Source organism: Haematobia irritans, chromosome 1 (genome assembly GCF_050003625.1).
Source record: "Haematobia irritans isolate KBUSLIRL chromosome 1, ASM5000362v1, whole genome shotgun sequence".
Classification (NCBI taxonomy): Eukaryota; Metazoa; Arthropoda; class Insecta; order Diptera; family Muscidae; genus Haematobia; species Haematobia irritans.
In genome coordinates, this window is record NC_134397.1 from 199,221,551 (window position 1) to 199,247,519 (window position 25,969).

General features: G+C 33.9%; 1 protein-coding gene across 1 annotated transcript; it reads right to left on the minus strand.

Moving 5' to 3' along the window:
- Window positions 1-379: 379 nt before the first annotated feature.
- Window positions 380-25,265, minus strand: Osi12 (DUF1676 domain-containing protein Osi12). Its single transcript, XM_075288393.1, has 2 exons — window positions 24,510-25,265; window positions 380-814 (listed from the first exon to the last, which is right to left on the minus strand). The coding sequence occupies exons 1-2, from the start codon at window positions 25,015-25,017 to the stop codon at window positions 408-410; spliced, it is 915 nt and encodes a 304-aa protein (XP_075144508.1). The 5' UTR covers window positions 25,018-25,265; the 3' UTR covers window positions 380-407.
- Window positions 25,266-25,969: the final 704 nt, after the last annotated feature.

Consider the following 25,969-nt stretch of genomic DNA (forward strand, 5'->3'; position numbering starts at 1 on the left):
CCAAGTTATTCTACAGTTTACAGTGGAAATGTGTTAATCAATTATTGGCATGAAAGAAAAAGGAAATAATTTCTAAAATAACGGATAGACATATAGACATAGAAGTAGTAGACAACATTATAGATTTTCTTTATACAAGATTTTTAGCTTAGCTTATGGAAATTAAAGAAACGATATGAAAAAGACTACTGTTAGTTTAGATCAAAAGTCAATGGAACGCTTCCAAACTTCGATAGAGATATGAAAAGGAGATTTGTTCGTTTTTTTGTGATTTCTAATTTATGTATTAATTACAAAAATTCTTCTCTGCGTTTTTTTTTTTAATTTTCTTAATATGAAAATAATAAATTATCTATAAGATAATTAATTTTTTCAATTCATCAATTTTATTCTAAATATTTTGGTCTTTATAATTTTTGATCCGTTGATTTTGTTACTGACTGATGTTGCGCCGTTTGTTGTTGATGCTGTTGCTGCAATTGTTTTGTATAACTACGATAGGCTAACTCTTGGGCTTCATTTAGAGATCGTCTATCCCAACCGCTGCCGCCACCACCACCACCGCCAGAAGACCAGCCACCACCTCCACCGCCACCACCTGATGACCATCCGGAACTGCCGCCAGATTTACCACCTCCCGATAATAGTTTCTTTAGACCCATAATACCGGCCAACAATAGAGCTATTTTCGATATAATCAAAGCTTTGCCTGCCAATATGTAGAGCATACCCAAGGCAATGGGTATCATTCCCATCATTTTCATAGCCATACCCATCATCATCATGCCCATCATTTTCTTCATTTTGCCACGACCTGAAATAAAGACAGAAAGAGGAGAATTTATAAGTAAATGTGATTGTAAAGTGTATGTTTTTTTTATTTTGGAAAAGTAGAATTTTTTAATATTTTAGGAACCACTTTCAAGAAATTCCGTCAAATAAGGTACATAAAATCGGAATAAAGTTTGTTTATTGGGTTGTTTGTACACTGACAAAAATCATGCCCGGTTCCAAAGATTTTGTCTTTACACTAATGATTTTGGTATTCAAAGGAGCAGATAGAGTCAAAGGAGCAGATAGAGTCAAAGGAGCAGATAATTAAATTAAGGTTTAAATTAAGGCTACTTTTATGACACAACTACTACAACTTATATTTTCAAATTCAAACTCGACTTTAAGTAGAAATTAAGCTATGTTTCAAGGGGTTTGAGGACAAATCAAATCAGATTCTGGATTTGTAAAAACCATTTTTGTTTGAGTTTTAGAGGAATCATTAACATCTCTTGTAAGTGTGCAAGAAAATTATAAAATAACGTCTTGATTTGAAATCTTAAATCTGTAGATTTTCACCCGAGAAGTAAACTCTGGAAGTTTTACATTGAGTTTCAAGCAATTTTCATGATAAAAACTACGGTTTTTATAATCCCAAGAAATAAAATCCGCACGGATGAAAAAGACTGTTTTTCATATGTTTGGCTATAAACATTATATGTTTGGAACACAAATTTTTAAACAGAATATTTTTGAGTGCAAGCATATAATGTTCATAAACTAGCATAACATGTTTGGGACATATATGTTAATATGTTAGAACATATTATGTTTGGGACATAAAATGTTTGTAAATATAATATGCTTGGATGCAAACATATATTAATTTAGAAATAGCCTATAAACATATATGTGTTTAGTAGCTTGGAGCGCTATTTAACAGGGAGCGATATTGAATTAAGTTGGTGGTTGTTGCTTGTTATTACAAAATTAACATTTTATTTTTCCTTGGGCAATTGATCAGCTACTTCTTTGATCCTTACAAACTGTGGGGTCCGCTGTTCGAATCCCCGTCCGGCAAAAGGTAAAATTAAAATTAAAAAAAAAATCATACAATCGAATAATTTCTTCTACAATGTTTGTATTACAGAAAAAGGTGCTAAGAACTAAAAATCTCGTGGAAGTGAGAAAGATGTGGGGGAATATACAATTAGGCAGAAACAAAATTTTGAGCATTCAGGTCGAAAACCTATGTTGTTAGCACCTATATTACCTGTTTATTTTCATAATTCATTATGATTGTAAATATATAAATAAATAAATAAAATTTTGAGCACAATATTGTTTGGGAGAATTTTTTTAAGCATATAATATTTTTGGGTGCAAAATGCTTCCAAACCTATTATATGTTCACATAATAACATATTGTTTTTTGCAAGACAACATTATTGAATTTGGATGCAAAAATACAAAATGTTTGGAACTTAGACTACCCAAACATAAATTGTTTAGACCAATATGCTTTCAAACATATTATATATTGGAAGAGATCAAACATATAAATGTTTGGGCAATAGCCAAAAATATATATGCTTGAAGCAAAATATGTTTGGGAGTATATGTTACAGAAGCGATTTTTTGTGAGCGTGCGGAGATCGGTCTATATTGAGGGTATACCAAAACATGAACCAATGCACGCCCTTTTCGGCACACCTCTTTATGGTCATAAAATATTTCTAGATTTCCAATTTCAGGCAAATTGGATAAAAACTACAGTTTCTATAAGTCCAAGAAGTAAAATCGGGAGATTGATCTATATGGGGACCATACCAAAACATGGACCGATGCTCACCATTTTTGGCACACCTCTTTATGGTTCTAAAATATCTCTAGATTTCCAATTTCTAGTAAATTGAATAACAACTGCGGATTCTAGGAGTCCAAGAAGTAAAATCGGGAGATCGGTCTATATGGAGGCTATACCAAAACATGGACCGATATTCACTATTTTTGGCGCACTTTATGGTCATAAAATACCTCTAGATTTCAAATTTCAGACAAATTGGATAAAACCTACGATTTCTATAAACCCAAGACCCAAATCGGGAGGTCGGTTTATATGGAGACTATATCAAAACCTGGACCGATATAGCCCATCTTCGAACTTGACTGCCTGCAGACAATAGACGGGCTTGTGCAAAATTTCAGCGTCATTGCTTCATTATTGAAGACTGTAGCGTGATTACAACAGACAGACAGACATGGTTATATCGTCTTAGAATTTCTCCCTGATCAAGAATATATATACTTTATATAGTCGAAAATCGATATTTCGATGTATTACAAACGGAATGACAAACTTATTATACCCCCGTCAACATTCTATGGTGGTGGGTATAATAAATGCGTCTTCTATGCTAAGCAAAATACGTATCTTAGTGTTTTCAGGACATGATATCCTCACAACAATATTTTTTCGGTGAACCTTATTTTTTGATATCTACTCGGGGAATTTTTCGAAAATTGGACTTAATTTCTGCTATGTACTTTGCTTAAATTTTCCCGGAAGCTTGGAGGTGGTAGACAAAGATCCGTTGCTTTATTTCTTGATATTTGATAGGGCAGGGTGATACTGACTTTACCCGACTTTGTTTTGAAGTTTGGTGAAAAAAACTAAACTTTACAAATTTGTAGAGGAGTTGGAGGAAGGTTATGAAATTAATATATGGGGCACCTTATTTATTGATATTTCAACTGGGAGTTGGAACCCCCGCCTCTGCTCAACTTTTTTCAAAATTGGACTTAAGTTGTACTATGTACTTTGCTGAAATTTTCACGGAAGCTTTGAGGTGGCGTCTAGACAAAGATCTGTTGCTTTATTTTTCGAGATTTGATCGGGCAGGGTGACACTCACTTTACCCCACTTTATTTTGAAGTACAGTGAAAAACCAAATCTTTGCATATTTGCAGAGGAGTTGTGGCTATGAAATTAATATGTTATATTAATATTTCGACTGATTTATTAATATCCGCCTCTGCCCGACTTTTTTAAAATTGGACTGAAGTTCTCCGATTTGCATGCAATTTTTACACTGAAAAAAAAGCATGCCCTTTCCAAAGATTTTGTCTTCACTTTAAAAATGTTGGTATTGATTCCGATCCAAAGAAGTAAGTATAAGTAACTATATTTTTAAGAGACACTTCTCTTTTAAATTTGGGTTTTGTGTACTTGCTTCTAGGAAGCAAATTTTAATTTTTCGCTTTTTCAGCTTTTTTTCTTCATATGCTATCAAAGTCCTTTAAAAGCGAAGGTGATTAGCCATAACTGTAGCACCAATTTTTTCTTCATTACTTATCACTTTTTACATATGTAAATATTTTCTTTCCTCTGTTACACAGCAAAAAAGCGTCGCCACAAATGTAGTGAAATCGTTCTTTTTGGATGCGGAAGTGGTGCAAAATTAGCGCAGAAGCGATGAATTGAACATGGGATTGTCATAGGATAGATGTCCACCATTTCAACAGTCATTGCACTGAATTTCATTACTTATTAAGTAGTGATCCAAAATCAGTGTTTTGGATGTGAATTAAAAAATATTGTGATATTTTGCTAAATAAATAATTTTTATAGTTTTTTTTTAATAACTTTTAATGCGCACTAGCGCTTGTCTGAACGTTTGACCTCAAATATGTAAAAAATTAACAATTTTTCTAGAAAATATATACAGTGCGCAGATATTCAATTCAACCGTCGAACGGAACGGACGTGTTTTTCAATAGCGGATAAACTCATCGTAATAGGTACCTACTACGAATTTCAAGTGTGGTGGGATATTAAGCCACCATGCAGCGAAATTCCAAGTCATCCACTGGGTTGCTAACTTCAGGGCCCAGTGGACGGGTATCGACTGGAGTTATAAATCTGGGCAATGACCAAGAGTTAGGCCCAATTAGTCGACCTGTAGACGGGTCGACAGGTGGCGACACTCTGACAAGTCGAACTTTTTCTAAGGTAACGACATCAAAAGGAGGTAATCCCTCGCGAAAGAGATTCAAGGAACGCAGAAATGCTTTGTTTATCCTAAAGAAGTTAGGATCAGTCGACCCAAGCACGCTGTCGGCTAAACAAAGCGATTCCTTAAAATGGGCTCAAGGAATTCTTGAGACTGGAAAAAGGGAACGATCGCCGGATGAGCTGCCATCCTCCAAAAGGGATCAAAGATCGTTTGCCTCAGTTGCTAAAGATAGCCTTGTGATGGCTATCATTAATAAAGGAGCATTGGACGGTATGATTCCAAAGCAGAATTGGGGGGAAATTGAGAATGCTCTGTCTGTCGTCTACTCACAGGTGCTGGAAAAGTTTCCCGGCCCAGATCCTCGACACCAAGAGGCTGGTTGGTATCAAGGACGATTTAAGCTAGTCGCATTTGAGGACCAGAGGTCTATAGAATGTTTTAAAGCTGCTCTGATACTAATTGGTGAAGTTTGGGAAGGAGCTGCTCTAGAGTTAGTCGAGAAGAAAGACATACCGGCTAGACCTAGAGCACATGCCTGGATACCTGCAAACCCTTCTGACCCTGAATCTATTTTAAATAGACTGAAACGATGCAATCCAGATCTTCCAACAGCTGATTGGAAGGTTGGCCGTTTGGATGAAGTGGATGGACCAAGACGGCATGCAGTGTTTATATTGAACACTCAGTCTTTGCCACATCTGGCAAAGTCCCAGGGCCGTGTATGTTATGGCTTTCATTATATCCAAATGAAGGTGTATAAAAACGATCAGCTAAAGGATTCAGAAATGGACAAGCCTCTGTCTGAATCAGAAGTAAGCGGATCCTCTTGCGAAGTCGAGGGAGATACCAAAGTTGAAGACATGGATAGATACCGTATGCGTGAGGAGGCTTCTATTGCCTCAGAACTCACCAAAGTCGAACCTATGGTTATTGCGAGAGTCACCGATATCTCTGAAGAGGACATTCTTGATGACTCGATTGAAGCGGCTGATGTGACGGTTGTTGAAAATCTCGATGGTCCTTCGGATCCTCCAGATAAATCTTCATCATTGTAAGGCTGCATGTGCTGCCTTAAAAGTTCTCCTGATGAAAGGGGACATAGACATAGTTCTTATTCAAGAACCATATGTTTATAGAAACAAAATATGTGAATTAAGTACTCCGGGGTTCAAACTATTGCAGTATACTGGTAATGATGTAATTCGAGCCTGTATAATTGCTAAAAACGAGCTTAACTTGTTTCTGCTTCCTTCAATGTGCAATGCAGACACTGTCGTTGCCAATTTAGAAATAGCCAAATGCAAATATTGGGTATCTTCGGTCTATATGGGACATGACAGGGAGATGCCTCCATGTGCCGTTAAGACCTTAGTTGAGGAGTCACTGAAAACAAAGACGAAACTCATTATGGGATGCGATGCGAATGCGCATCATAGTATATGGGGAAGTAGTGATACTAATGCAAGGGGAGAGTCGCTAATAGAGTTTATTTTGCGTACTAATCTGGTAGTTTGCAACAAGGGAGATGCCCCAACCTTTGTCACTAAAAACAGGCAAGAGGTTTTGGACATCACCTTGGCCTCGCAAGAACTGAATGAAATGATATCTGAGTGGCATGTTTTAAGTGAACACAGCTTCTCAGATCATTGCTACATCAGTTTCAAATTTGATGTTCATATCACCAAGACCATATTTTCGCCAAATGTTAGGAAAGCTGACTGGAATAGGTATAGGGAATCGTTCAATATGAGGATATCGGAAATAACAGAGACAAATATGAGAAATGTGCAAGATATCGAACACGCAGTGGAGCGGATTACTAAGGCCTTCAACATCTCACTGAAAGCTGCATGCCCTAGAGGAAAGCCAAGGGGGAAACATCGACCACCATGGTGGTCTACGGAATTAAGTAATATGAGGAAATCCTGCAGGAAGCTCTTTAACAAGGCAAAGTCCACCAGAGCCCCTGAGGACTGGGACGCTTACAAGAGGAATCTGAGAGGATACAAGCGAGAACTGAGAAAGGCTCAGCATAACTCTTGGAATGACTACTGCAGCAGTATTGAGAATACGTCCGAGGCTTCCAGACTACGGAAGGTTCTAGCATCCACCAACTCCGCTCCAGGTTTCATTAAAACATCGGAGGGAAATTGGACAACGTCCAGTGAGGAGACGCTGGAGGTACTATTGGACACACATTTTCCTGGAAATCAGACGGTTGAACCATGTACTGGCGGTGCCACAGTTGCTCAGCGGTCGTTTCCTGTCGAGGAAATTGTATCGGAAACTAGAATAAGATGGGCGCTAAATAGCTTTGGACCATTCAAATCCCCCGGACCTGATGGAATTACTCCGGCGGAGTTACAAGCTGTAACTGACAAAATTATCCCCTGGTTGTCAGTGATATATAAAGGATGTATCAACTTATCATATATCCCAGGAAAGTGGAGGGAAACAAAAGTCGTTTTCATACCTAAAGCGGGAAAAGTCTCTCACTCGAGGGCGAAGGATTTCCGACCAATCAGCTTATCCTCATTCCTACTTAAGACTCTGGAGAGGATGATAGATATTTATCTTAGAACTAGCATCGATTCAAGGTTGTTCTCGAAAGGACAGCATGCATACTCGAAGGGCAGGTCTACTGAGACCGCACTACATGAACTAGTCAGCTTTATTGAAAGCTCACTATCTGTCAAAGAATACACAATCGTGGCGTTTCTAGACATCGAAGGGGCGTTCAATAATGTCCATCCGAGCTCGATATTAAATGGACTGACAACTCTGAATGTTGATCCATGTATACTCAGGCTGTTAGACGAACTGCTAATGAAGAGACGTATTTCAGCCACACTAGGACAAGCAAACATACAAAGGTATGTGAACAGAGGCACTCCCCAAGGAGGAGTTCTATCACCTCTTCTTTGGAATGTTGCTATAAATAGCCTTCTGGTTACTCTAGAAAAAGAAAGGATAAAAGTGGTGGCATACGCAGATGATGTGGCTCTGGCAGTCAGGGGAAAATTCCCATCCACAATCAGAGATATTATTCAGAGGGCCCTCCGGATGACTGAGAAATGGGCGAAAGACAATGGTCTTGGGGTAAATCCTGCAAAGACAGAATTAGTCATGTACTGCAACGATCGCAAAACTCCCACGGTTAGGCCTATTTCCTTAGGGGGTATTGAAATTCCCTTTGGTGAGTTTGCAAAATACCTTGGCGTTATTTTGGACAGGAAGCTGAACTTTAAGCTTAATATTGAAGAAAGGGCGAGAAAGGCAACTGTAGCTTTGTACTCGTGCAAAAAGGCAATAGGAAAAAAGTGGGGACTGAAACCAAAAATTGTGCATTGGCTATACACGGCAGTGGTTAGACCTATAATGCTATATGGTGTTGTAGTCTGGTGGCCGGCACTTCAGAAACCGACTTGTTTAGATAAAGTTCAGCGTATGGCGTGTTTGTGTATTTCAGGCGCATTCAGCAAGACAGGAACAAATTCCCTTAATGTCGTGCTGCATCTATTGCCTTTAGACATTTTGGCCAAACAGTCAGCTGCAACAACGGCTGTGCGGTTGCGCGAGCTATCGCTGTGGTCGGAAAAAGGTTACGGTCACAGTTCTGTCCTCAAAATAATGCCAGATGTGCCTAACGTAGTGGATTACACTTTGGCGAGTCCACTTTTCGACAAAAAGTTTGAGACTCTAATCCCCAACAGTGAGGCGTGGTGCACACAGACCCCGGGGAATAAAGAATATATAGATTTCTACACTGATGGCTCCAAATTGGATGGACAAGTGGGGTTCGGAGTATATTCTAATGATCTGGAACTTCGAATAGCGAAAAGATTACCTAATCACTGTAGTGTTTTTCAGGCTGAAATATTAGCAATAAGAGAGGTGGCGAATTGGCTGAGAAGTAATGTTCCAAAAAATGTGGGCATTAATATATACTCAGACAGTCAACCTGCAATAAAATCCTTGGACTCTGTGTTCCTCAACTCGAAAACGGCCATCGACTGCCGCAAATCTCTCAATGAGATGGCTGAGCAGTACAATATTCACCTAATATGGGTGCCTGGCCATATGAACATACCGGGGAACTGCGAAGCGGATGAGTTGGCAAGGCTAGGGACTACCTTACATATTCCAGGGGAACTGGAATTTGTTGGTATGCCCCTAGCTACCTGCAAGCTCATGCTGCGTGGGAAGGCTGTTATGATGGCCAATATTCGATGGGAAAATTGCAAGGGTTGCAACGACACCAAGCAAATATGGCCCCATTTAAACTTAAACCGCACACTAGATATGCTAGTGTTCTCAAGGCGTCAGATAGCACTCCTGATATCTGCTATAACGGGTCGCTGCCTGATAGGCGATTTTGCAAAAACTATTGGTGCGAAGCATAATGACTATTGTATGAGCTGTCATGATGCGGAGGAAAAGGAATCAATAAAACACCTCTTGTGTGAGTGTCCTGCATTTTGTGTAAAGCGCAAGCAACTTTTAGGAGCATATAGCTTCAGATTACTGGCGGATCTGGAAAACGTTAACTTAAGCAGTCTGCTACTGTTTTTGGAACAATCTGGTTGGTTCAACAAAGAAAAATAATCAAGAAGGTTCAGCGGTTAAAACTAGAAGTGCCCATATGTAATAGGTACTTTTAGTTAATGTGGTATCACAATGGACTGAATAGTCTAAGTGAGCCTGAATCTTAATCGGGCTGCCACTTTAACCTAACCTAACCTACAGTGCGCACAAGTTTTCGATATATAAAAAAAAAAACTTAACCCTAAAATGCACAAGGTCACAGATTCCTCAGAAAAAATATACAATATGCAAAATGCTAAATAAAGAAAATCTGCATACCATATTTTTATCATTAACAATTTTTCTAGAAAATATATAGAGTGCGCAAAAGTTTTCGATATAAAAAAAACTTAACCCTCAAATGCACAAGGTCCTCAGAAAAAATATACAATATGCAAAATGCTAAATAAAGAAAATCTGCATACCAAAAAAAATATATATATGGTTGATGGTGCGAATTAAACAAAGTTTTTATTTATAAATAAACAATTTAATTTTAGCAGAGAATAGAGAATGGAGATATGTTTACACTACACAGCTTTTTCTGCCAACATTACTTTCATCTCTGATAAATATTTCTTAACTTCCAATTTGTAATTTTTTTTTAATTTATGGGCAAATTTTATGGGCAGATAATTTATGGGCAAATTTTATGGGCAGATTACTCAGATGTACAAAAAATTTTCCGGAAAAGCATATTTTTAGAAATAGAGCTATAATGCGTTAAATACAACAAACTTGATTTTATAAAATTCGGTCAAATTTTTAAGACGTAACATTTTTTTCTTTTTGTATCTTGAAAGATACAGTGTGCATTTAAGGGTTAACAGTTTTTTTGTGCTTCAGTATGGAGTTTATTTTCCAGGGTGTTAGTGAGCGTGAATGCTACCAAACATATCGTTCTTGAGCGTGCGTAAGTAAAATTTTTCCGTCGTGACTGTGCGTGAGTAGAATATTACTCACGTGCACACTTCTAGGTTAGGTTAGGTTAGGGGGCAGCCCGATGTATCGGGCTCACTTATGTTAGATTATTCAGTCCATTGTGACACCACAGTGGTGAACTTATCTCTTATTACTGAGTGCTGCCCGATTCCATGTTAAGCTTACTGGCAAGGGATCTCCTTTTTATAGGCGTTCCACATTGCAGTGAAACCACTTAGAGAAGATTTGAAACATTCAGAAATGTCACCAGCATTACTGACCTCTAGTATGATAGCAATATTTTGAACATCTTATGGTGGACGGCAAAAAACTAAAAGTAAAGAAGAAAATCAAATCGAATCCAAAGTAGGGCCATATATGTGATAATCTTTTCTTTCAGTATAGGTAATGTCCAATTGTTTCTTGCCAATGATAAATATCATTGTTTAATTTAATATTCTTTAAGACACAAAGGCTATAAAATGTTCGCATTAAATCATAGCCGTTAAGTTTGTTTATGATTGAAAACTGGAGCATTTCGGTCTTGTTTCCTACTGCGATAAACGTCCCAGCTTTTTATATGCGTATCATGGTGCAAATGTTGTACCCTTAAGTTTTTCTCTCAAATAAAATTGTTTTGTATTGTCTTTACTGAACTTAAGGTTTATGGGTCAACTTCGTGGAACAGCAAATAACTAAACATGGCCAACAAAACTTTAATGCTGTCGCATATTAAACCACCAGTAGAGTACAACCACACAGCAGTTTTGCTTCTTTGACCGGTATAAAATGTTTTCACTGCTATTCTTTTTCTTCCCTAAGAAAGTTGTCATGGGAATTTATGGGGGTTTTGTGAGAGCTATTATGTGGGCACATGTTTTTTAAGGTTCAAATTCCAAAAACGAAAAAAAAAATTCTATCTAAAATATTCGCAACTTGTTCACAAAGTTTGTGGGTTTTGATGTACCCTATTACCCAGGATTGGGGTATATAAATTCGTCACTCCCTTTGTAACACATTGTAAAGCCTTTAATAAAGGTGCTATCGTTATTATATTTGGCAAAGATTCCTTTCCAAGATCGTTTTCGTAGATGGGATATATACACAGAAAAAATGTTTCTCTTTCTTTATTTGATAAAATAATTTTTGTGATTGAAGTTTTTTTGTTGTTAAAATATCAATTGAATAGAATTAAAATTTTTATTGGAAAATTGTTGGTGATATTTTTTTCTGTGTAAAAGAAAGTTTAAGTTTATTTCGGAAAGTTTTAGCCAAAATATAATGTGTATTGTGCAGTAACACAAATGATTTTATAAGTTGAATAAAATTACTAAATTTAAGTACACTCAAAAAAAGTTTATTTGGATCCAAAGATTTTGACCTTCCCTTAAGGATTTTGGTATTGATTCCAAGCCAAAGATGCGGCTTCTTTAAAATAAAGAAATTTTGTAGCTACCTATCTGTCTTTAAATCTAGGACCAATAAAATTAAAATTAGGATGCATAACTCATTTATTAAATTTTTATTCTATTTTTTACAAACAAATGCCAGTTTAAAAATCCAAATTATAACACATACATCAGAGCAATTTTTTTTTTAATTCCAAAAAACTTTAAACCAAAGACGCTAAATCCTCAAAACAAGTCTTAGCCTATATTTGAAGCGTTTTCATCTTAAATTTAAAGTTTCAATTTTTCAGTTAATTTAAGGACAATTTATTTAAATCAAAAATGTGTTTCTTTACTTTAAGGAAAATTAGCTTTAGTTCAAAGACATGGGAGTTTAACGGAGGGATGCAAATTTACAAAATTTGTGTCCTAAATTTAATGAAAAAAAATTGTTGAAGCAACGATTTTAAACTTTATTTTAATTAAATTTTCATTATTTTAAAGAAATTTGTCCTTAATATTTTGTAAATTGCGCATCCTAAAATTTAGGTTGCATAATCTTTAATATCACGTAAATATTTTTTTCAGTGTAATTCTTCAGTTTTCATAGTTCCAGGAAAAAAAAATTATTGTTAAAATGACTCTAAGCCATACAAAGTTCAAGATTTAGTTCAAATTTAGTTAAATTCATTCATTTTATAAAAGTAAGGATTGAGAAATTTAAATTTAGTATGATTGTATATTTCGTTGATAGATTTCGGCATTGAAATTTATATCAAAATCTACATCGATTTTGACAAAATTTGGCACATTTTCTCCAACTCTAAGGTGTATACTCTGTGCCAACCGGTTTCTTCCAAAATCAACAGAACGCTATTTTGAACCCAAATATATATTTGCGCCTAAATTTGAAGTGGATTCGACTAAAATACAAAAACAAAAGGACAAACAAATAAAAGGAAATTGTAGTTAATTTAAGAAATTTTAATTAAACTGTACACTGAAAAAAATATTGACGTGAGACCAAAGATTTCATGTTCTTAAAATACGAATGCAAATTTTGCTTAGCATAGAAGACGCATTTCTCTACTATAAAGTTTTTTCCTTGTTCAAAAGTCGATAAACTTTTCAATGAAGTCGTGTTGTCCCTATAATTAAGTGATTTGACTTAAAAATGGGTATCATAACATCAAAGAAAAATGTTTTGGGGTAAGGTCAACTTGACTTTAATAATTCTTTAAAATTAATGATATTGTCTTTAAATTTGTTGCCATTTTTGCATCTTGACTACAACGCAAAAAATCGTTCAATAATAGGACATATTTTTCAACAAATTATTTTGAAGACTTTTTTACTTGAAACATAGCATAAGTTCTACTGTAAGTCGAGTCTGAATTTGGAAAATAAAATGGTCTTTAACTCGTTTTTAAAGGACTTTGATGGCATATAAAGAAAAAAGCTAAAAAAATTAATAATTAAAATTTGCTTCCTAGAATCAATTACACAAAACCCAAATTTAAAAGAGAATTGTGTCTTAATAGTATCCTTACTTGTATTCTCCGCTTCTTTGGCTCGGAATCAATATCAAAATTGTTAAAGTAAAGACAAAATCTTTGGAACCGGTCATGCTTTTTTTCAGTGTATTACAAACGCAGATGTTACGTCGATTTAACCAAATAAATAAATATTTTTCGCAAAATTTAAGAAAATTTATTTGACATAATAATTTTTTTCACTTTTTCAAGAAAAATTCTAATTTTGAAGAAACAAAAAATGAAAATGAGAAATAAAATTTGGAAAAATGTTCCATAGAAATACAATTTTGACAATTTTTTTATAGAAATAGTATTTTGACAAAATTATATATAGAAATAAAATATTGACAAAAGTTTCTATAGAAATAAAATGTTCACAGCATATTCTATAAAAATACAAGTTTGGCAAACTTTTCTATAGAAATAACATTTTGACAGCATTTTATATAGAAATAAAATTTAGACAAACTTTTCTATAGAAAAAAAAATGTACAAAATTTTCTATAGCAATAAAATTTTGACAAAATTTTCTATACAAATAAAATTTTTACAATTAATTATTTTTCAATCTTTATGGACAAAGTAGATCGAGGAATTTGATCAATAGAAATTGAAAGGAAAACGCCAAATACAAATTTATATAAACGCTAGACTAAGATACCATACATTTGGACGGTAATCGCCTGTTGCAGTGTCAGGCTAACATGAAAAAAAAAAAAAAATAAGAAATAAAATTTTGTTAAAATTTTCTATAGAAATAAAATGTTAACAAAATTTTCTATAGAAATAAAATTTTGACAAAACTTTCTATAAAAATAAAATTTTGACAAAACTTTCTATAAAAATAAAATTTTTTAAAAATTTTCTATAGAAATAAATTTTTCACCAAATATTCTATAAAAATACAAGTTTGACAAAATTTTCCATAGAAATAAAGTTTTGACAAACTTTTCTATAGAAATAAAATTTTGACAGCATTTTCTATAGAAATAACATATTGACAAAATTTTCTATAGAAATAAAGTTTTGACAAAATTTTCTATAGAAATAAAATGTTTACAATTAATTATTTTTCCATCTTTATGGACAAAGTAGATCGAGGAATTTGATCAATAGAACCATTGAAAAGAAAACGCCAGATACAAATCTATACACGCCTAGACTAAGATATCATACATTTGGACATTAATCCGCCTGTTTCAGTGTCAGGCTAACATGAAAAAAAGAAATAAAATTTTGTTAAAATTTTCTATAGAAATAAAATGTTGACAACATTTTCTATAGAAATAAAATTTTGACAAAACTTTCTATAAAAATAAAATTTTGTAAAAATTTTTTATAGAAATAAAATTTTGTTAAAATTTTCTATAGAAATAAAATTTTGACAAAATTTTCTGCAGAAATAAAATTTAAACAAAATTTTCTATAGAAATAAAATTTTGCTACAAATTGTGTAGAATTAAAGTCTTAACAAAATTCAATTACCTTGAATAGATTAATTTTCGTGGTATTTCATACGATCCATTGTGAGTAAGTTATTGTTGGACCCGCAATGTACAAAATCTTTAGGAATATTCTCTTCAAAATGAAGACATTTTAATTAGGTCTTAAGCAAACGAAAGTTCATAATATTTGCTTTAAAAAATTTTGTCATTAACTTGACAACACGAATCTTTGAAATGGGTGTCCTTAAAGTAAAGCAAAATTTCCTTAAAAGGAAAATATGAACAATTGATATATGAGATCTCTAGGCCAATTTTTTTGTGAGAAATGCTTATATAGGCTAGGAATAAAAACCAAACTCCTTAATCGAAGTTTAAAATCAATGAATTCAAAATAAAATTTTTTGAGTGTACCAATAACATTAATACTGACCGCATATCTAGTACTTGTTCACTTCACAAGGAAGAAGTCGCAATTCCGCATGTGTTATTTAAAGAAGGGCTGACGCTATTGACCTTAAAATCGTGGCAAATGTACAGTGGCGTGCAGAAATGAGTACATAATAATTTTTTTTTCAATTCTAAACGAATAAAAAAACAGAAAATAAAGAAACTCAAAATAATTTTATTTTTCCTTTATTCCCTCTTCAATTCTAAATAAAATAACAAAAAAGCTCAAAACAAAAAGTAAAGAATTCAGAGAGATAAATAAGCATAACAAAAACAAGTAAGGGAAATCTAAAGTCGGCCGGGGCTGACTATATTATACCCTGCACCACTTTGTAGATCTAAATTTTGATACCATATCACATCCGTCAAATATTTTGGGGGCTATATATAAAGGTTTGTCCCAAATACTTTCATTTAAATATCACTCGATCTGGACAGAATTTGATAGACTTCTACAAAATCTATGGACTCAAAATTTAAGTCGGCTAATGCACTAGTTATAAAGATAATTCTACTTCCTGTGCAAAAATCGTAAAATCGCGTAAATCGGAATAACAGATTGGCCTCTAGGGCCATAGGAGTGTAGATCGGCAGAAAGATATGTATGGAAGCTATATGTAAATCTGAACCGATTTTAACAAAATTTGTCGCACATGGTTAAGGTTAGGTTAAAGTGGCAGCCCGATTAAGATTCAGGCTCACTTAGACTATTCAGTCCATTGTGATAAAATAAAACGTAACCATTGTGCAAAATTTCAAGCAACTCATGGCAAAACTCTCGCTTTTGGGGCCATATAAGTGCAAATCGGGCGAAAGATTAAGGCAGCCTGATTAAGATTAAGGGTCACTTAGACTATTCAGTCCTATGCTATTAAACATAAATTTGAAGTAAGTCAGGGCAAAACTCTGGCTTTTGAGGCCACATAAGTGCAAATCGGACGAAAGGTATATATGGCAGCTATATCTAAATCTGAACCGATTTCAATCAAATTTACCAAGCCTTGGGAGAATGTAAATTCTACTCTCTATGCAAAATTTAACGAAAATCGGTAGTAAACTTTGGGCTCTGTGGTCATATGAGTGTAAATCGGGTAAAATATATTTATGGGTAAAATATATAAATTTGAACCGATTTGGCTGATATTTTGCAAGTTTTTCGAGACTCATAAAATATTCGGATGTACGGAATTTGAGGAAGATCGGTTGATATACACGCCAATTATGACCAGATCGGCGAAAAATATATATGGCAGCTATATCTAAATTTGAACCGATGTCTTCCAAAATCAATAGGGATCGTCTTTGAGCCGAAACAGGACCCTATACCAAATTTTAGGACAATCGGACTAAAACTGCGAGCTGCACTTTGCACACAAAAATACATCAACAGACAGACGGACAGACAGACAGACGGACAGACAGACAGACGGACATCGCTAAATCGATTCAGAATTTAATTCTAAGACGATCGGTATACTAAACGATGGGTCTCACACTTTTCCTTCTTGGCGTTACATACAAATGCACAAACTTATTATACCCTGGAAACATTTAAATCTGAAGCAATTTTAAGGAAACTTCGCACAAGTGTATTTATGATTTATCGCTCGATATATATGTATTAGAAGTTTAGGAAAATCAGGGTCATTTTTACAACTTTTCGACTAAACAGTGACGATTTAACAAGGAAAATGTTGGTATTTTGACCATTTTTGTCGAAATCAGAAAAACATATATATGGAAGCTGTATCTAAATCTGAACCGATGTCAACCAAATTTGGCACGTATAGCAACAATGCTAATTCTACTCCCTGTGCAAAATTTCAACTAAATCGGAGTTAAAAATTGGCCTCTGTGGTCATATGAGTGTAAATCGGGCGAAAGCTATATATGGGAGATATATCCAAATCTGAACCGATTTCAACCAAATTTGGCACGCATAGTAACAATGCTAATTCTACTCCCGAAAGCTATATATGGAGCTATATCTAAATCTGAACCGATTTGGCTGATATTTTGCAAGTTTTTCGAGACTCATAATATATTCGGATGTACGGAATTTGAGGAAGATCGGTCGATATACACGCCAATTATGACCAGATCGGTGAAAAATATATGGCAGCTATATCTAAATCTGAACCGATCAATAGGGATCGTCTTTGAGCCGAAACAGGACCCTATACCAAATTTTAGGACAATCGGACTAAAACTGCGAGCTGTACTTTGCACACAAAAATACAGCAACAGACAGACAGACGGACAGACAGACAGACAGACAGACAGACGGACATCGCTAAATCGACTCAGAATTTAATTCTAAGCCGATCCGTATACTAAAAGGTTGGCCTATGATTACTCCTTCTTGGCGTTACATACAAATGCACAAATTTATTATACCCTGTACCACAGTAGTGGTGGAGGGTATAAAAAATAATAATATGTTAATAAAAATTATGTACTCATTTCTGCACGCCACTGTATATACAACTCCCATGTATTTAGCCATACGAGTACATAATTATATCCAGATTTTTACAAGTATGATTGTATTAAACTCAGTTATTAAAGAATTTCTAATGCAGAGCATAATAATTTAAATCGATGATGGAGGGTATATGAATTTCGGCCTGACTAAAATCACTGCATAGAATTGTGTTTGATTTTCAGTCACACAAGAAAAAGGAAAATGTGGATGAAAGTGAGGTCAACAAACTTCTTTGGTGTTTGCGGTATAGACCAGTTTGGGTACACTGAAAAAACTATTGTCGAAAGGTCATGAGTTTTTGCATCTTGACTATAAAGCTAAAGGGAGGCACTCAAAACTAAAAATGCGGGAGTTCGATACAAGTCTCCTGTTGTCGTTACGATCGATTGCAGTAGATCCTAGTCCACCAAATTCACTACGAAAGTCATTAGAGTAAATCTTTGGAATTCGACAAGTTGTATTTTTCAGTGTATTAAAGACCAACAAAGTTGGAAAGTGTTATTGAAAATACTAAAAGAAAGTTGTTACGAATTATTGAAATAGAAAAGGTTTATTGTTGCAAATTACCGAAAAAATATAAAAAGAACACCTTTAAAGAGAATTTTGAAACTTGCAATATTCTCAAGCAGTTTCATTTGCTTGGTCTCAATTATGAATGCGTGCAACCGCAAGATTTGGTTTCTTAATAACCCTTGAGGTTGCTATACGTTCAGAATGTGGTTCATATCAGTTTTGACATAGATTGGGGTTTCTATTTAGCTCATTTTCCTGATAATGGTTTCAATTGTATGAAAAAGTTCTTCTATATTGCCCAAAATATTAAAAAAAGAGGTTAAGAAAATGCCATTGCTTTCAAAAAATTTAATCGTCTGTATTAATTACGAATGCAAAAAAAAAATGTTCGTATGTATTTCAAAGCTCAATAAATAATTACTAGAATTTACAATTGACACATTTCGTAAAAAAAAAACTGGGTTACAATAAAGGCAAAAATTGCATTAAATAGTTAGAGAAACTAGTTCATATAATAAAGTGTTCATTCACCTGCTATTCTATACACTTCCGTTGTCGTTGAAATTACTTTGTCTTTTATTTAAAAGAAAACCTCAAATAGCATAAGATTTTCCACAAGCTCAGTGTAAATGACTCAGAAACTTGACATTAATTGTTATTTACCTCAGTGTTAAGTCACGCGACTACCACACTTCTAGCATAAATCTCAGGTGTAAACTATAAATTTAGTTGGTAATATGGTCCCTATGTGTTAGTTGTATGGTAAGGTAAGGTAAGGTGTAAACTACAAATTTAGTTGATGATATGTTCCAATGTTTATTCTATAATTAAATTTCTTCTTTTCGAATTTCTTCAAATTTGGTCGATTTTTCGAAGTTTAAATATTATAAAAAAACTATTTTCAACGTTTGCTATGATTGGAAGATCGATTTATGAAGTCACAACTTTCGACATTCCGAAAAACTTCAACATAAAAAGAACTATATCACAAACCTTTTTCAATTCAAATTCGACTCTTTTTCTTTGTGGTCGTTCAGTCGAACTAGTCCTTATAAAGAGCCGATTAGTCGATTTTCACCGACCGCTGAAGTCGTTTCTTCGATTTGACTCTATGTTGAAGTACTCAAATATTGGATTATTCGGTTTTGAGAAAAAGTCGAGGTTTCAAATTTAGGTCAAAATGTCACGAAAGCGATATTTTCATTCAACTTTTCTGAACGCTCCAGAACATAAAAAATCGAGAAAGAAAAATCATTTCTAAACCCCTCACCTGATAGCTAACAGATTTATTCCAGTGGCAGTTCATGTTATTTCTCACAAGCTTACAAACACATTTTGATTTATTGCATTCTAAAACAAAGTTATTCGCAATGGAATCTAAATATGATAGTTTGATTGCTTTGTAGTTGGCTAGAAACGCACAAGTGGCTATCGCTAGATCAGATTTATGGTCTCCATCTAGAAATAAAATTTAGCTCTTGATACATGTTTGAGGTGATCCTTGTTTGACCACACGGATGAAAAAGACTGTTTTTCATATGTTTGGCTATAAACATTATATGTTTGGAACACAAATTTTTAAACACAATATTTTTGAGTGCAAGCATATAATGTTCATAAACTAGCATAACATGTTTGGGACATATATGTTAATATGTTAGAACATATTATGTTTGGGACATAAAATGTTTGTAAATATAATATGCTTGGATGCAAACATATATTAATTTAGAAATAGCCTATAAACATATATGTGTTTAGTAGCTTGGAGCGCTATTTAACAGGGAGCGATATTGAATTAAGTTGGTGGTTGTTGCTTGTTATTACAAAATTAACATTTTATTTTTCCTTGGGCAATTGATCAGCTACTTCTTTGATCCTTACAAACTGTGTGGTCCGCTGTTCGAATCCCCGTCCGGCAAAAGGTAAAATTAAAATAAAAAAAATCATACAATTGAATAATTTCTTCTACAATGTTTGTATTACAGAAAAAGGTGCTAAGAACTAAAAAATCTCGTGGAAGTGAGAAAGATGTGGGGGAATATACAATTGGGCAGAAACAAAATTTTGAGCATTCAGGTCGAAAACCTATGTTGTTAGCACCTATATTACCTGTTTATTTTCATAATTCATTATGATTGTAAATATATAAATAAATAAATAAAATTTTGAGCACAATATTGTTTGGGAGAATTTTTTTTAAGCATATAATATTTTTGGGTGCAAAATGCTTGCAAACATATTATATGTTCACATAATAACATATTGTTTTTTGGAAGACAACATTATTGAATTTGGATGCAAAAATACAAAATGTTTGGAACTTAGACTACCCAAACATATATTGTTTAGACCAATATGCTTTCAAACATATTATATATTGGAAGAGATCAAACATATAAATGTTTGGGCAATACCCAAAAATATATATGCTTGAAGCAAAATATGTTTGGGAGTATATGTTACAGAAGCGATTTTTTGTGAGCGTGCAGTTACCGAATTTTGTTTTCTCCGATTAACAGGTTGGCTGAAAAGTCCCCGGTTTAACAAAGAAAAACACATTTTTTGTCAAAATTAGTTTTTATTACTCAACATAGTTCCCTTCAAGAGCGATATAACGATTATAACGACCTTCGAATTTTTTGATACCATTTTGGTAGTACTCCTTCGGTTTTGCCTCAAAATAGGCCTCAGTTTCGGCGATCATCACTTCATTGCAGCCAAATTTTTTCCCTGCGGGCATCCTTTTGAGGTCTGAGAACAAGAAAAAGTCGCTGGGGGCCAGATCTGGAGAATACGGTGGGTGGGGAAGCAATTCGAAGCCCAATTCATGAATTTTTGCCATCGTTCTCAATGACTTGTGGCACGGTGCGTTGTCTTGGTGGAACAACACTTTTTTCTTCTTCATATGGGGCCGTTTTGCCGCGATTTCGACCTTCAAACGCTCCAATAACGCCATATAATAGTCACTGTTGATGGTTTTTCCCTTCTCAAGATAATCGATAAAAATTATTCCATGCGCATCCCAAAAAACAGAGGCCATTACTTTGCCAGTGGACTTTTGAGTCTTTCCACGCTTCGGAGACGGTTCACCGGTCGCTGTCCACTCAGCCGACTGTCGATTGGACTCAGGAGTGTAGTGATGGAGCCATGTTTCATCCATTGTTACATATCGACGGAAAAACTCGGGTGTATTACGAGTTAACAGCTGCAAACACCTCTCAGAATCATCAACACGTTGTTGTTTTTGGTCAAATGTGAGGTCGCGCGGCACCCATTTTGCACAGAGCTTCCGCATATCCAAATATTTATGAATGATATCTTTAAGGCCTCTGCTATCTCGATCAACTTCATTTTACGGTCATTCAAAATCATTTTGTGGATTTTTTTGATGTTTTCGTCGGTAACCATCTCTTTCGGGCGTCCACTGCGTTCACCGTCCTCCGTGCTCATTTCACCACGCTTGAATTTTGCTAACCAATCAATTATTGTTGATTTCCCTGGGGCAGAGTCCGGAAACTCATTATCAAGCCAAGTTTTTGCTTCCACCGTATTTTTTCCCTTCAGAAAACAGCATTTTATCAAAACACCAAATTCCTTTTTTTCCATATTTTCACAATAGCAAAAGTTGCTTCTATCTCACAAACTAATTGACTTACAGACGTCAAATTTTGACACGAATCATTTGAAGGTTGGTACTATATAAAAATAATATGCATTTAATACTAGCGACGCCATCTATTTGTCAGACCGGCCGACCGACTTATCAGCCAACCTGTTATGAGTCAACCAAGAATGGCTGGTAGAGAAGCTTCTCCGTTTAATTCCTACTGCACAATGGACATACAAATCTCCGGACCTTAATCCCTTGGTCTTTTGCACCTTAGTCATTTTCAAGATTTCATTTTCAAGACGGTCGTTTTAAGTCCATAATTCGTGTTAAATGTAGCCAATTCTGAGCTGATTCTAAAATTTTATGTTATTTCCAAAATGTTTTGCTTTTGAACAATAAACTTAAAAAAATTGAACAAAAATATCGCTTTGCTTGTTGCATTACATATCAGTTAGCCTGTATGTTCCATCACATGAAATTCTCTATATTACATGTATGGTTTAAATACAGAAAAATATATCCCCAAACTATATCTAATTAAGAAGTTTATGGAAGTTGAAAAAGTAACCAATTAAAAAATTAACTCATATAATTAATTTTTTAATCAAATTATAAACAAAAATTTTTAACAAAATTTTTTGAAGGTTTTTAATTTTTAATTAAATAAAAAATATATATCCAATTAAAAACATAATTGAAAATTTGGTTCAGAATTAGTTTCTATAACAATTCTAAAATTTTATTAAGTTAATTAAATTTTGATTCAACCTCAAAGACCAATTTATAATTTATAAACTTTTTATAAAATTACAAGGAACCTTTTTAATCTAAATGTAATAAAATTAATTAAATTATTAATTGACACAATTAAGAAGTTAATTGAAAATGGGGAATGATACCATAATTTTCGTGATTGAAGAAATTTGAATAAACAAATTAATTGCATCAATTAATTTTGTGATTGAATGACATGAATAATTTATTATCTGCCATCTCAGCTATGTTAGGGCAATCCATCATGAGATAGTGTCTTCTAGCGATTGTAGTCAGAAAACTAACTTTTGTGTCTTAAAAGATATTAAGAGGTTTTATTTTTGGTCTTCAAAGAATATTGTAATTTCTTGACCGGGAATTTATTTTATAATAGATAGATTTTATAATAGAGAATTACTTGGATCCATAGATTTTAATTCAAAAATGATCGATCCTCAAAATAAGTCTTAGCCTATATTTGCAGAGGTTTTATCTTAAACCTAAAGATTCAATGTCTCAGGACGATTTCTTTAAATCAACAAGTAAGAAAAGTCTAAAGTAGGGCGGGGCCAACTATATTATACCCTGCACCACTTTATAAATCCACATTTTCGATACTATATCAAATCTGACCCGATTTGGACAAAAATTTGTTAGACTTCTACAAATTTTAGTCGGCTAATGCCCAGGGGTGGGCATTAGCCAATGTTAGTAAAAATATATGGAAACATTTAAATATGAACCAATTTTGAGGCAATTTGACATGCAAAATTTCACTTAAATCGGATTAAAACTTTGACCTCTGTGTTCATATTACGGATCATCGGGCGAAAGATGTATATACATAGGAGCTATACCTAACCGATTCCAATATAATAACCGATTTCGAGGACTATAATACTACTTGTTCTCTTTGTGCAAAATTTCAAGCAAATCAGGATAAAACTCTGGCTTCTGGTCCCATATAAGTGCATATCGGGCGAAAGATATATATGGGAGCTATATTTAAATCTGGACAGATTTCTTTCAAAATCAGTAGGTTCTATTCTGACCCAATATAGGAACTTGTGGCAAAATTTGAAGGCGATTGGACTAAAACTGCGACCTAGACTTTGATCACAAAAATGTGTTCACAGACAGACGGATGGACAGACAGACATGGCTAAATTGACTCAGGGGCCGGCCCCGAGCAATATTGCCAAAGACACCATGTGCACTAACTTATAATACCCTGCTCCACAGGGTAACTTATAATACCATTGCGCAGTGTATAAAAATGTACATCAACAATTTGGATCCTAAATTTAATAATTTTTTTAAGCAAATATTATAAACTTTATTTTTATTAAAATTTCATTATTTTAACGGAATTTGTCCCTAATATTACGTAAATTGCGCATCATATATTGTAGGTTGTGTAATCTTTAATATCACGTAAATAATTTGTTCAGTGTATATTAACCAACGCTTACAGAACAATATAATCATTAGGAAATTTTACATATCCAAATCGGAAAGTGGCCGCCCTTTGTCCTTCATATGATTGATGTGTTTACGTCATGCAATTCCAAATTTAAAAGATCACACGAACGAATAAAATAAGATTTGTTTCCTAGCATAAGGGACTCAAAACCTAAATTTAAAAAATCCTTAGAACAATTCCTCTTCTTCTTTGGCTTAGAATCAATAGCAAAATGATTTAAGTAAAGACCACATCTTTGAAACTGGATAATATCTCCATTCACATTACATTCTAAAAACCCAATTTAAGTAGATTTTAACTGTATTTTGCCCTTTAAGAAAGGGATATAAAATCCACTTTTAGTAGTGGGTCTAATGTGAATGGGCTTTAAGGTTTTTTTAGTTTATGCAACGTAGTAATTTTATATATTTTAAAATTGTATAAAAAATTTAATTTTCAATTTATTATAGTTCAAGGACAATACTTCACAAGTCCTTTTGAAATCCAATATTTTGAGGCTTGCACTTTTAAATTCCTTGATAACTTGTTTTTTCTTTTCAAAACTGTGAAACTCACCTTCTTCTAATCCACGACCAATTTCATCGGAAGAAATTTTGGGAAAACTGACTTGCAGTGTATGACCATTAAAGAAATGACTCAAACGTTCTAACAACATATTCGTCAATTTCGTATCACGATCTTCACCGGATCTGGATAAAGTTGATTCCAATTCATTTTCACTGATTAAAGGTCTTATGAACGGTACATCGTTACCGGTTGAAGGAATTCGCACAACCTTAACACCATCGGCCACTGTTATAGAGTCTATATAGGAAATACGATCAATAAACGATATAGCTTTTTTCTTTAAACATGGCACAAAACCACCCTCGGCACGAGTACATTCATCATAAATACGTAGAACAGTACGAGCTCCAGCACTTTGTGGCGATGTTGTTGGGGAAATATTCTCAGTGCTGGCACTTATGATGGGAAGGCAAGATAGCAAGGATAGCCACAAGAAACCATACCATATTCTTTTTTTGCTAACACTAAATGTCTTTTTATGAATCACCATTTTCATTAATCGAATATTCAAGTTTAGTTTTATTTAGTTTTCAATTTTTTTTTGTAATTTTGGTTAACACTAATCGACACACGTATTCCCGGTAGTTTTTAATCCTTTGTTTTTTTGGGAGGTGGTTTTTTGGAAATTAATCCTTATGTTGATTAGATTATGAGCACATTGATTGGATTTAATTTAATATTCCTTTTAAAGTTTGTATATAGCTCCGTTTGGCTTTTCTTTGGAGATATGCTCACTTTGGATTCTGATATAAGACTAATGCCAATTGCATTCATTGACCATATCTTATATACCACCGAATACTGACGTACGCTTAGATGGCTATAAGCCTAACTTACAATTCAAAAGATTGCCTTGAAATTTCCGTTTTGTTTTGGTCTCTCTCTTCGTTTAGCCGCTGGTTGTTACAATGCTTTCTTCTTTACTTTCATTGGTTTTTGGCGCTAAAATTTAAAACTGACTCTCTCAACTCAAAGTCAATGTGGCCTTGTATTTTATTTCAAACTTCATTAACTAAGCTACGAACATGTTATATGGACTCTCTTTATTTGTTGCAATCAGTGTTACCACTTTACCTTGGAAATTGTGATGTTAGAGATGACAATGAGCTTGACCCTATGTATACATATAATGTTTAGAAATTGCGACGAATATTAATTTAATTTCAGTTCACGGTTGCTACTCGAGCAAAAAATAATCTACCAAAATTTGGAGAAAATTTTGCCAAAAAACTACCAAACAAAAATTTGTATTTTGCTAAATTTTATTTCTACAGATAATTTTCTCAAAATTTTATTTCTATATAAAAGATCGTTAAAATCTTATTTCTATAGAAAATTTTGTCAACATTTTATTTCTATAGAATATTTTATCAAAATTTTATTTCTATAGAATAATCTACCAAAATCTGGAGAAAATTTTGCCAAAAAACTACCAAACAAAAAATTGT

What these genes read in the sequence shown, in the direction of transcription:
- Osi12 (XM_075288393.1), bottom strand. Translation starts at nt 25,017, where the DNA reads ATGAAAATGGTGATTCATAAAAAGACATTTAGTGTTAGCAAAAAAAGA. An exon ending in TGGTCGTGGATTAGAAGAAG is followed by an intron (nt 815 to 24,509) that starts GTGAGTTTCACA and finishes TCTTTATTTCAG; the next exon opens with GTCGTGGCAAAATGAAGAAA.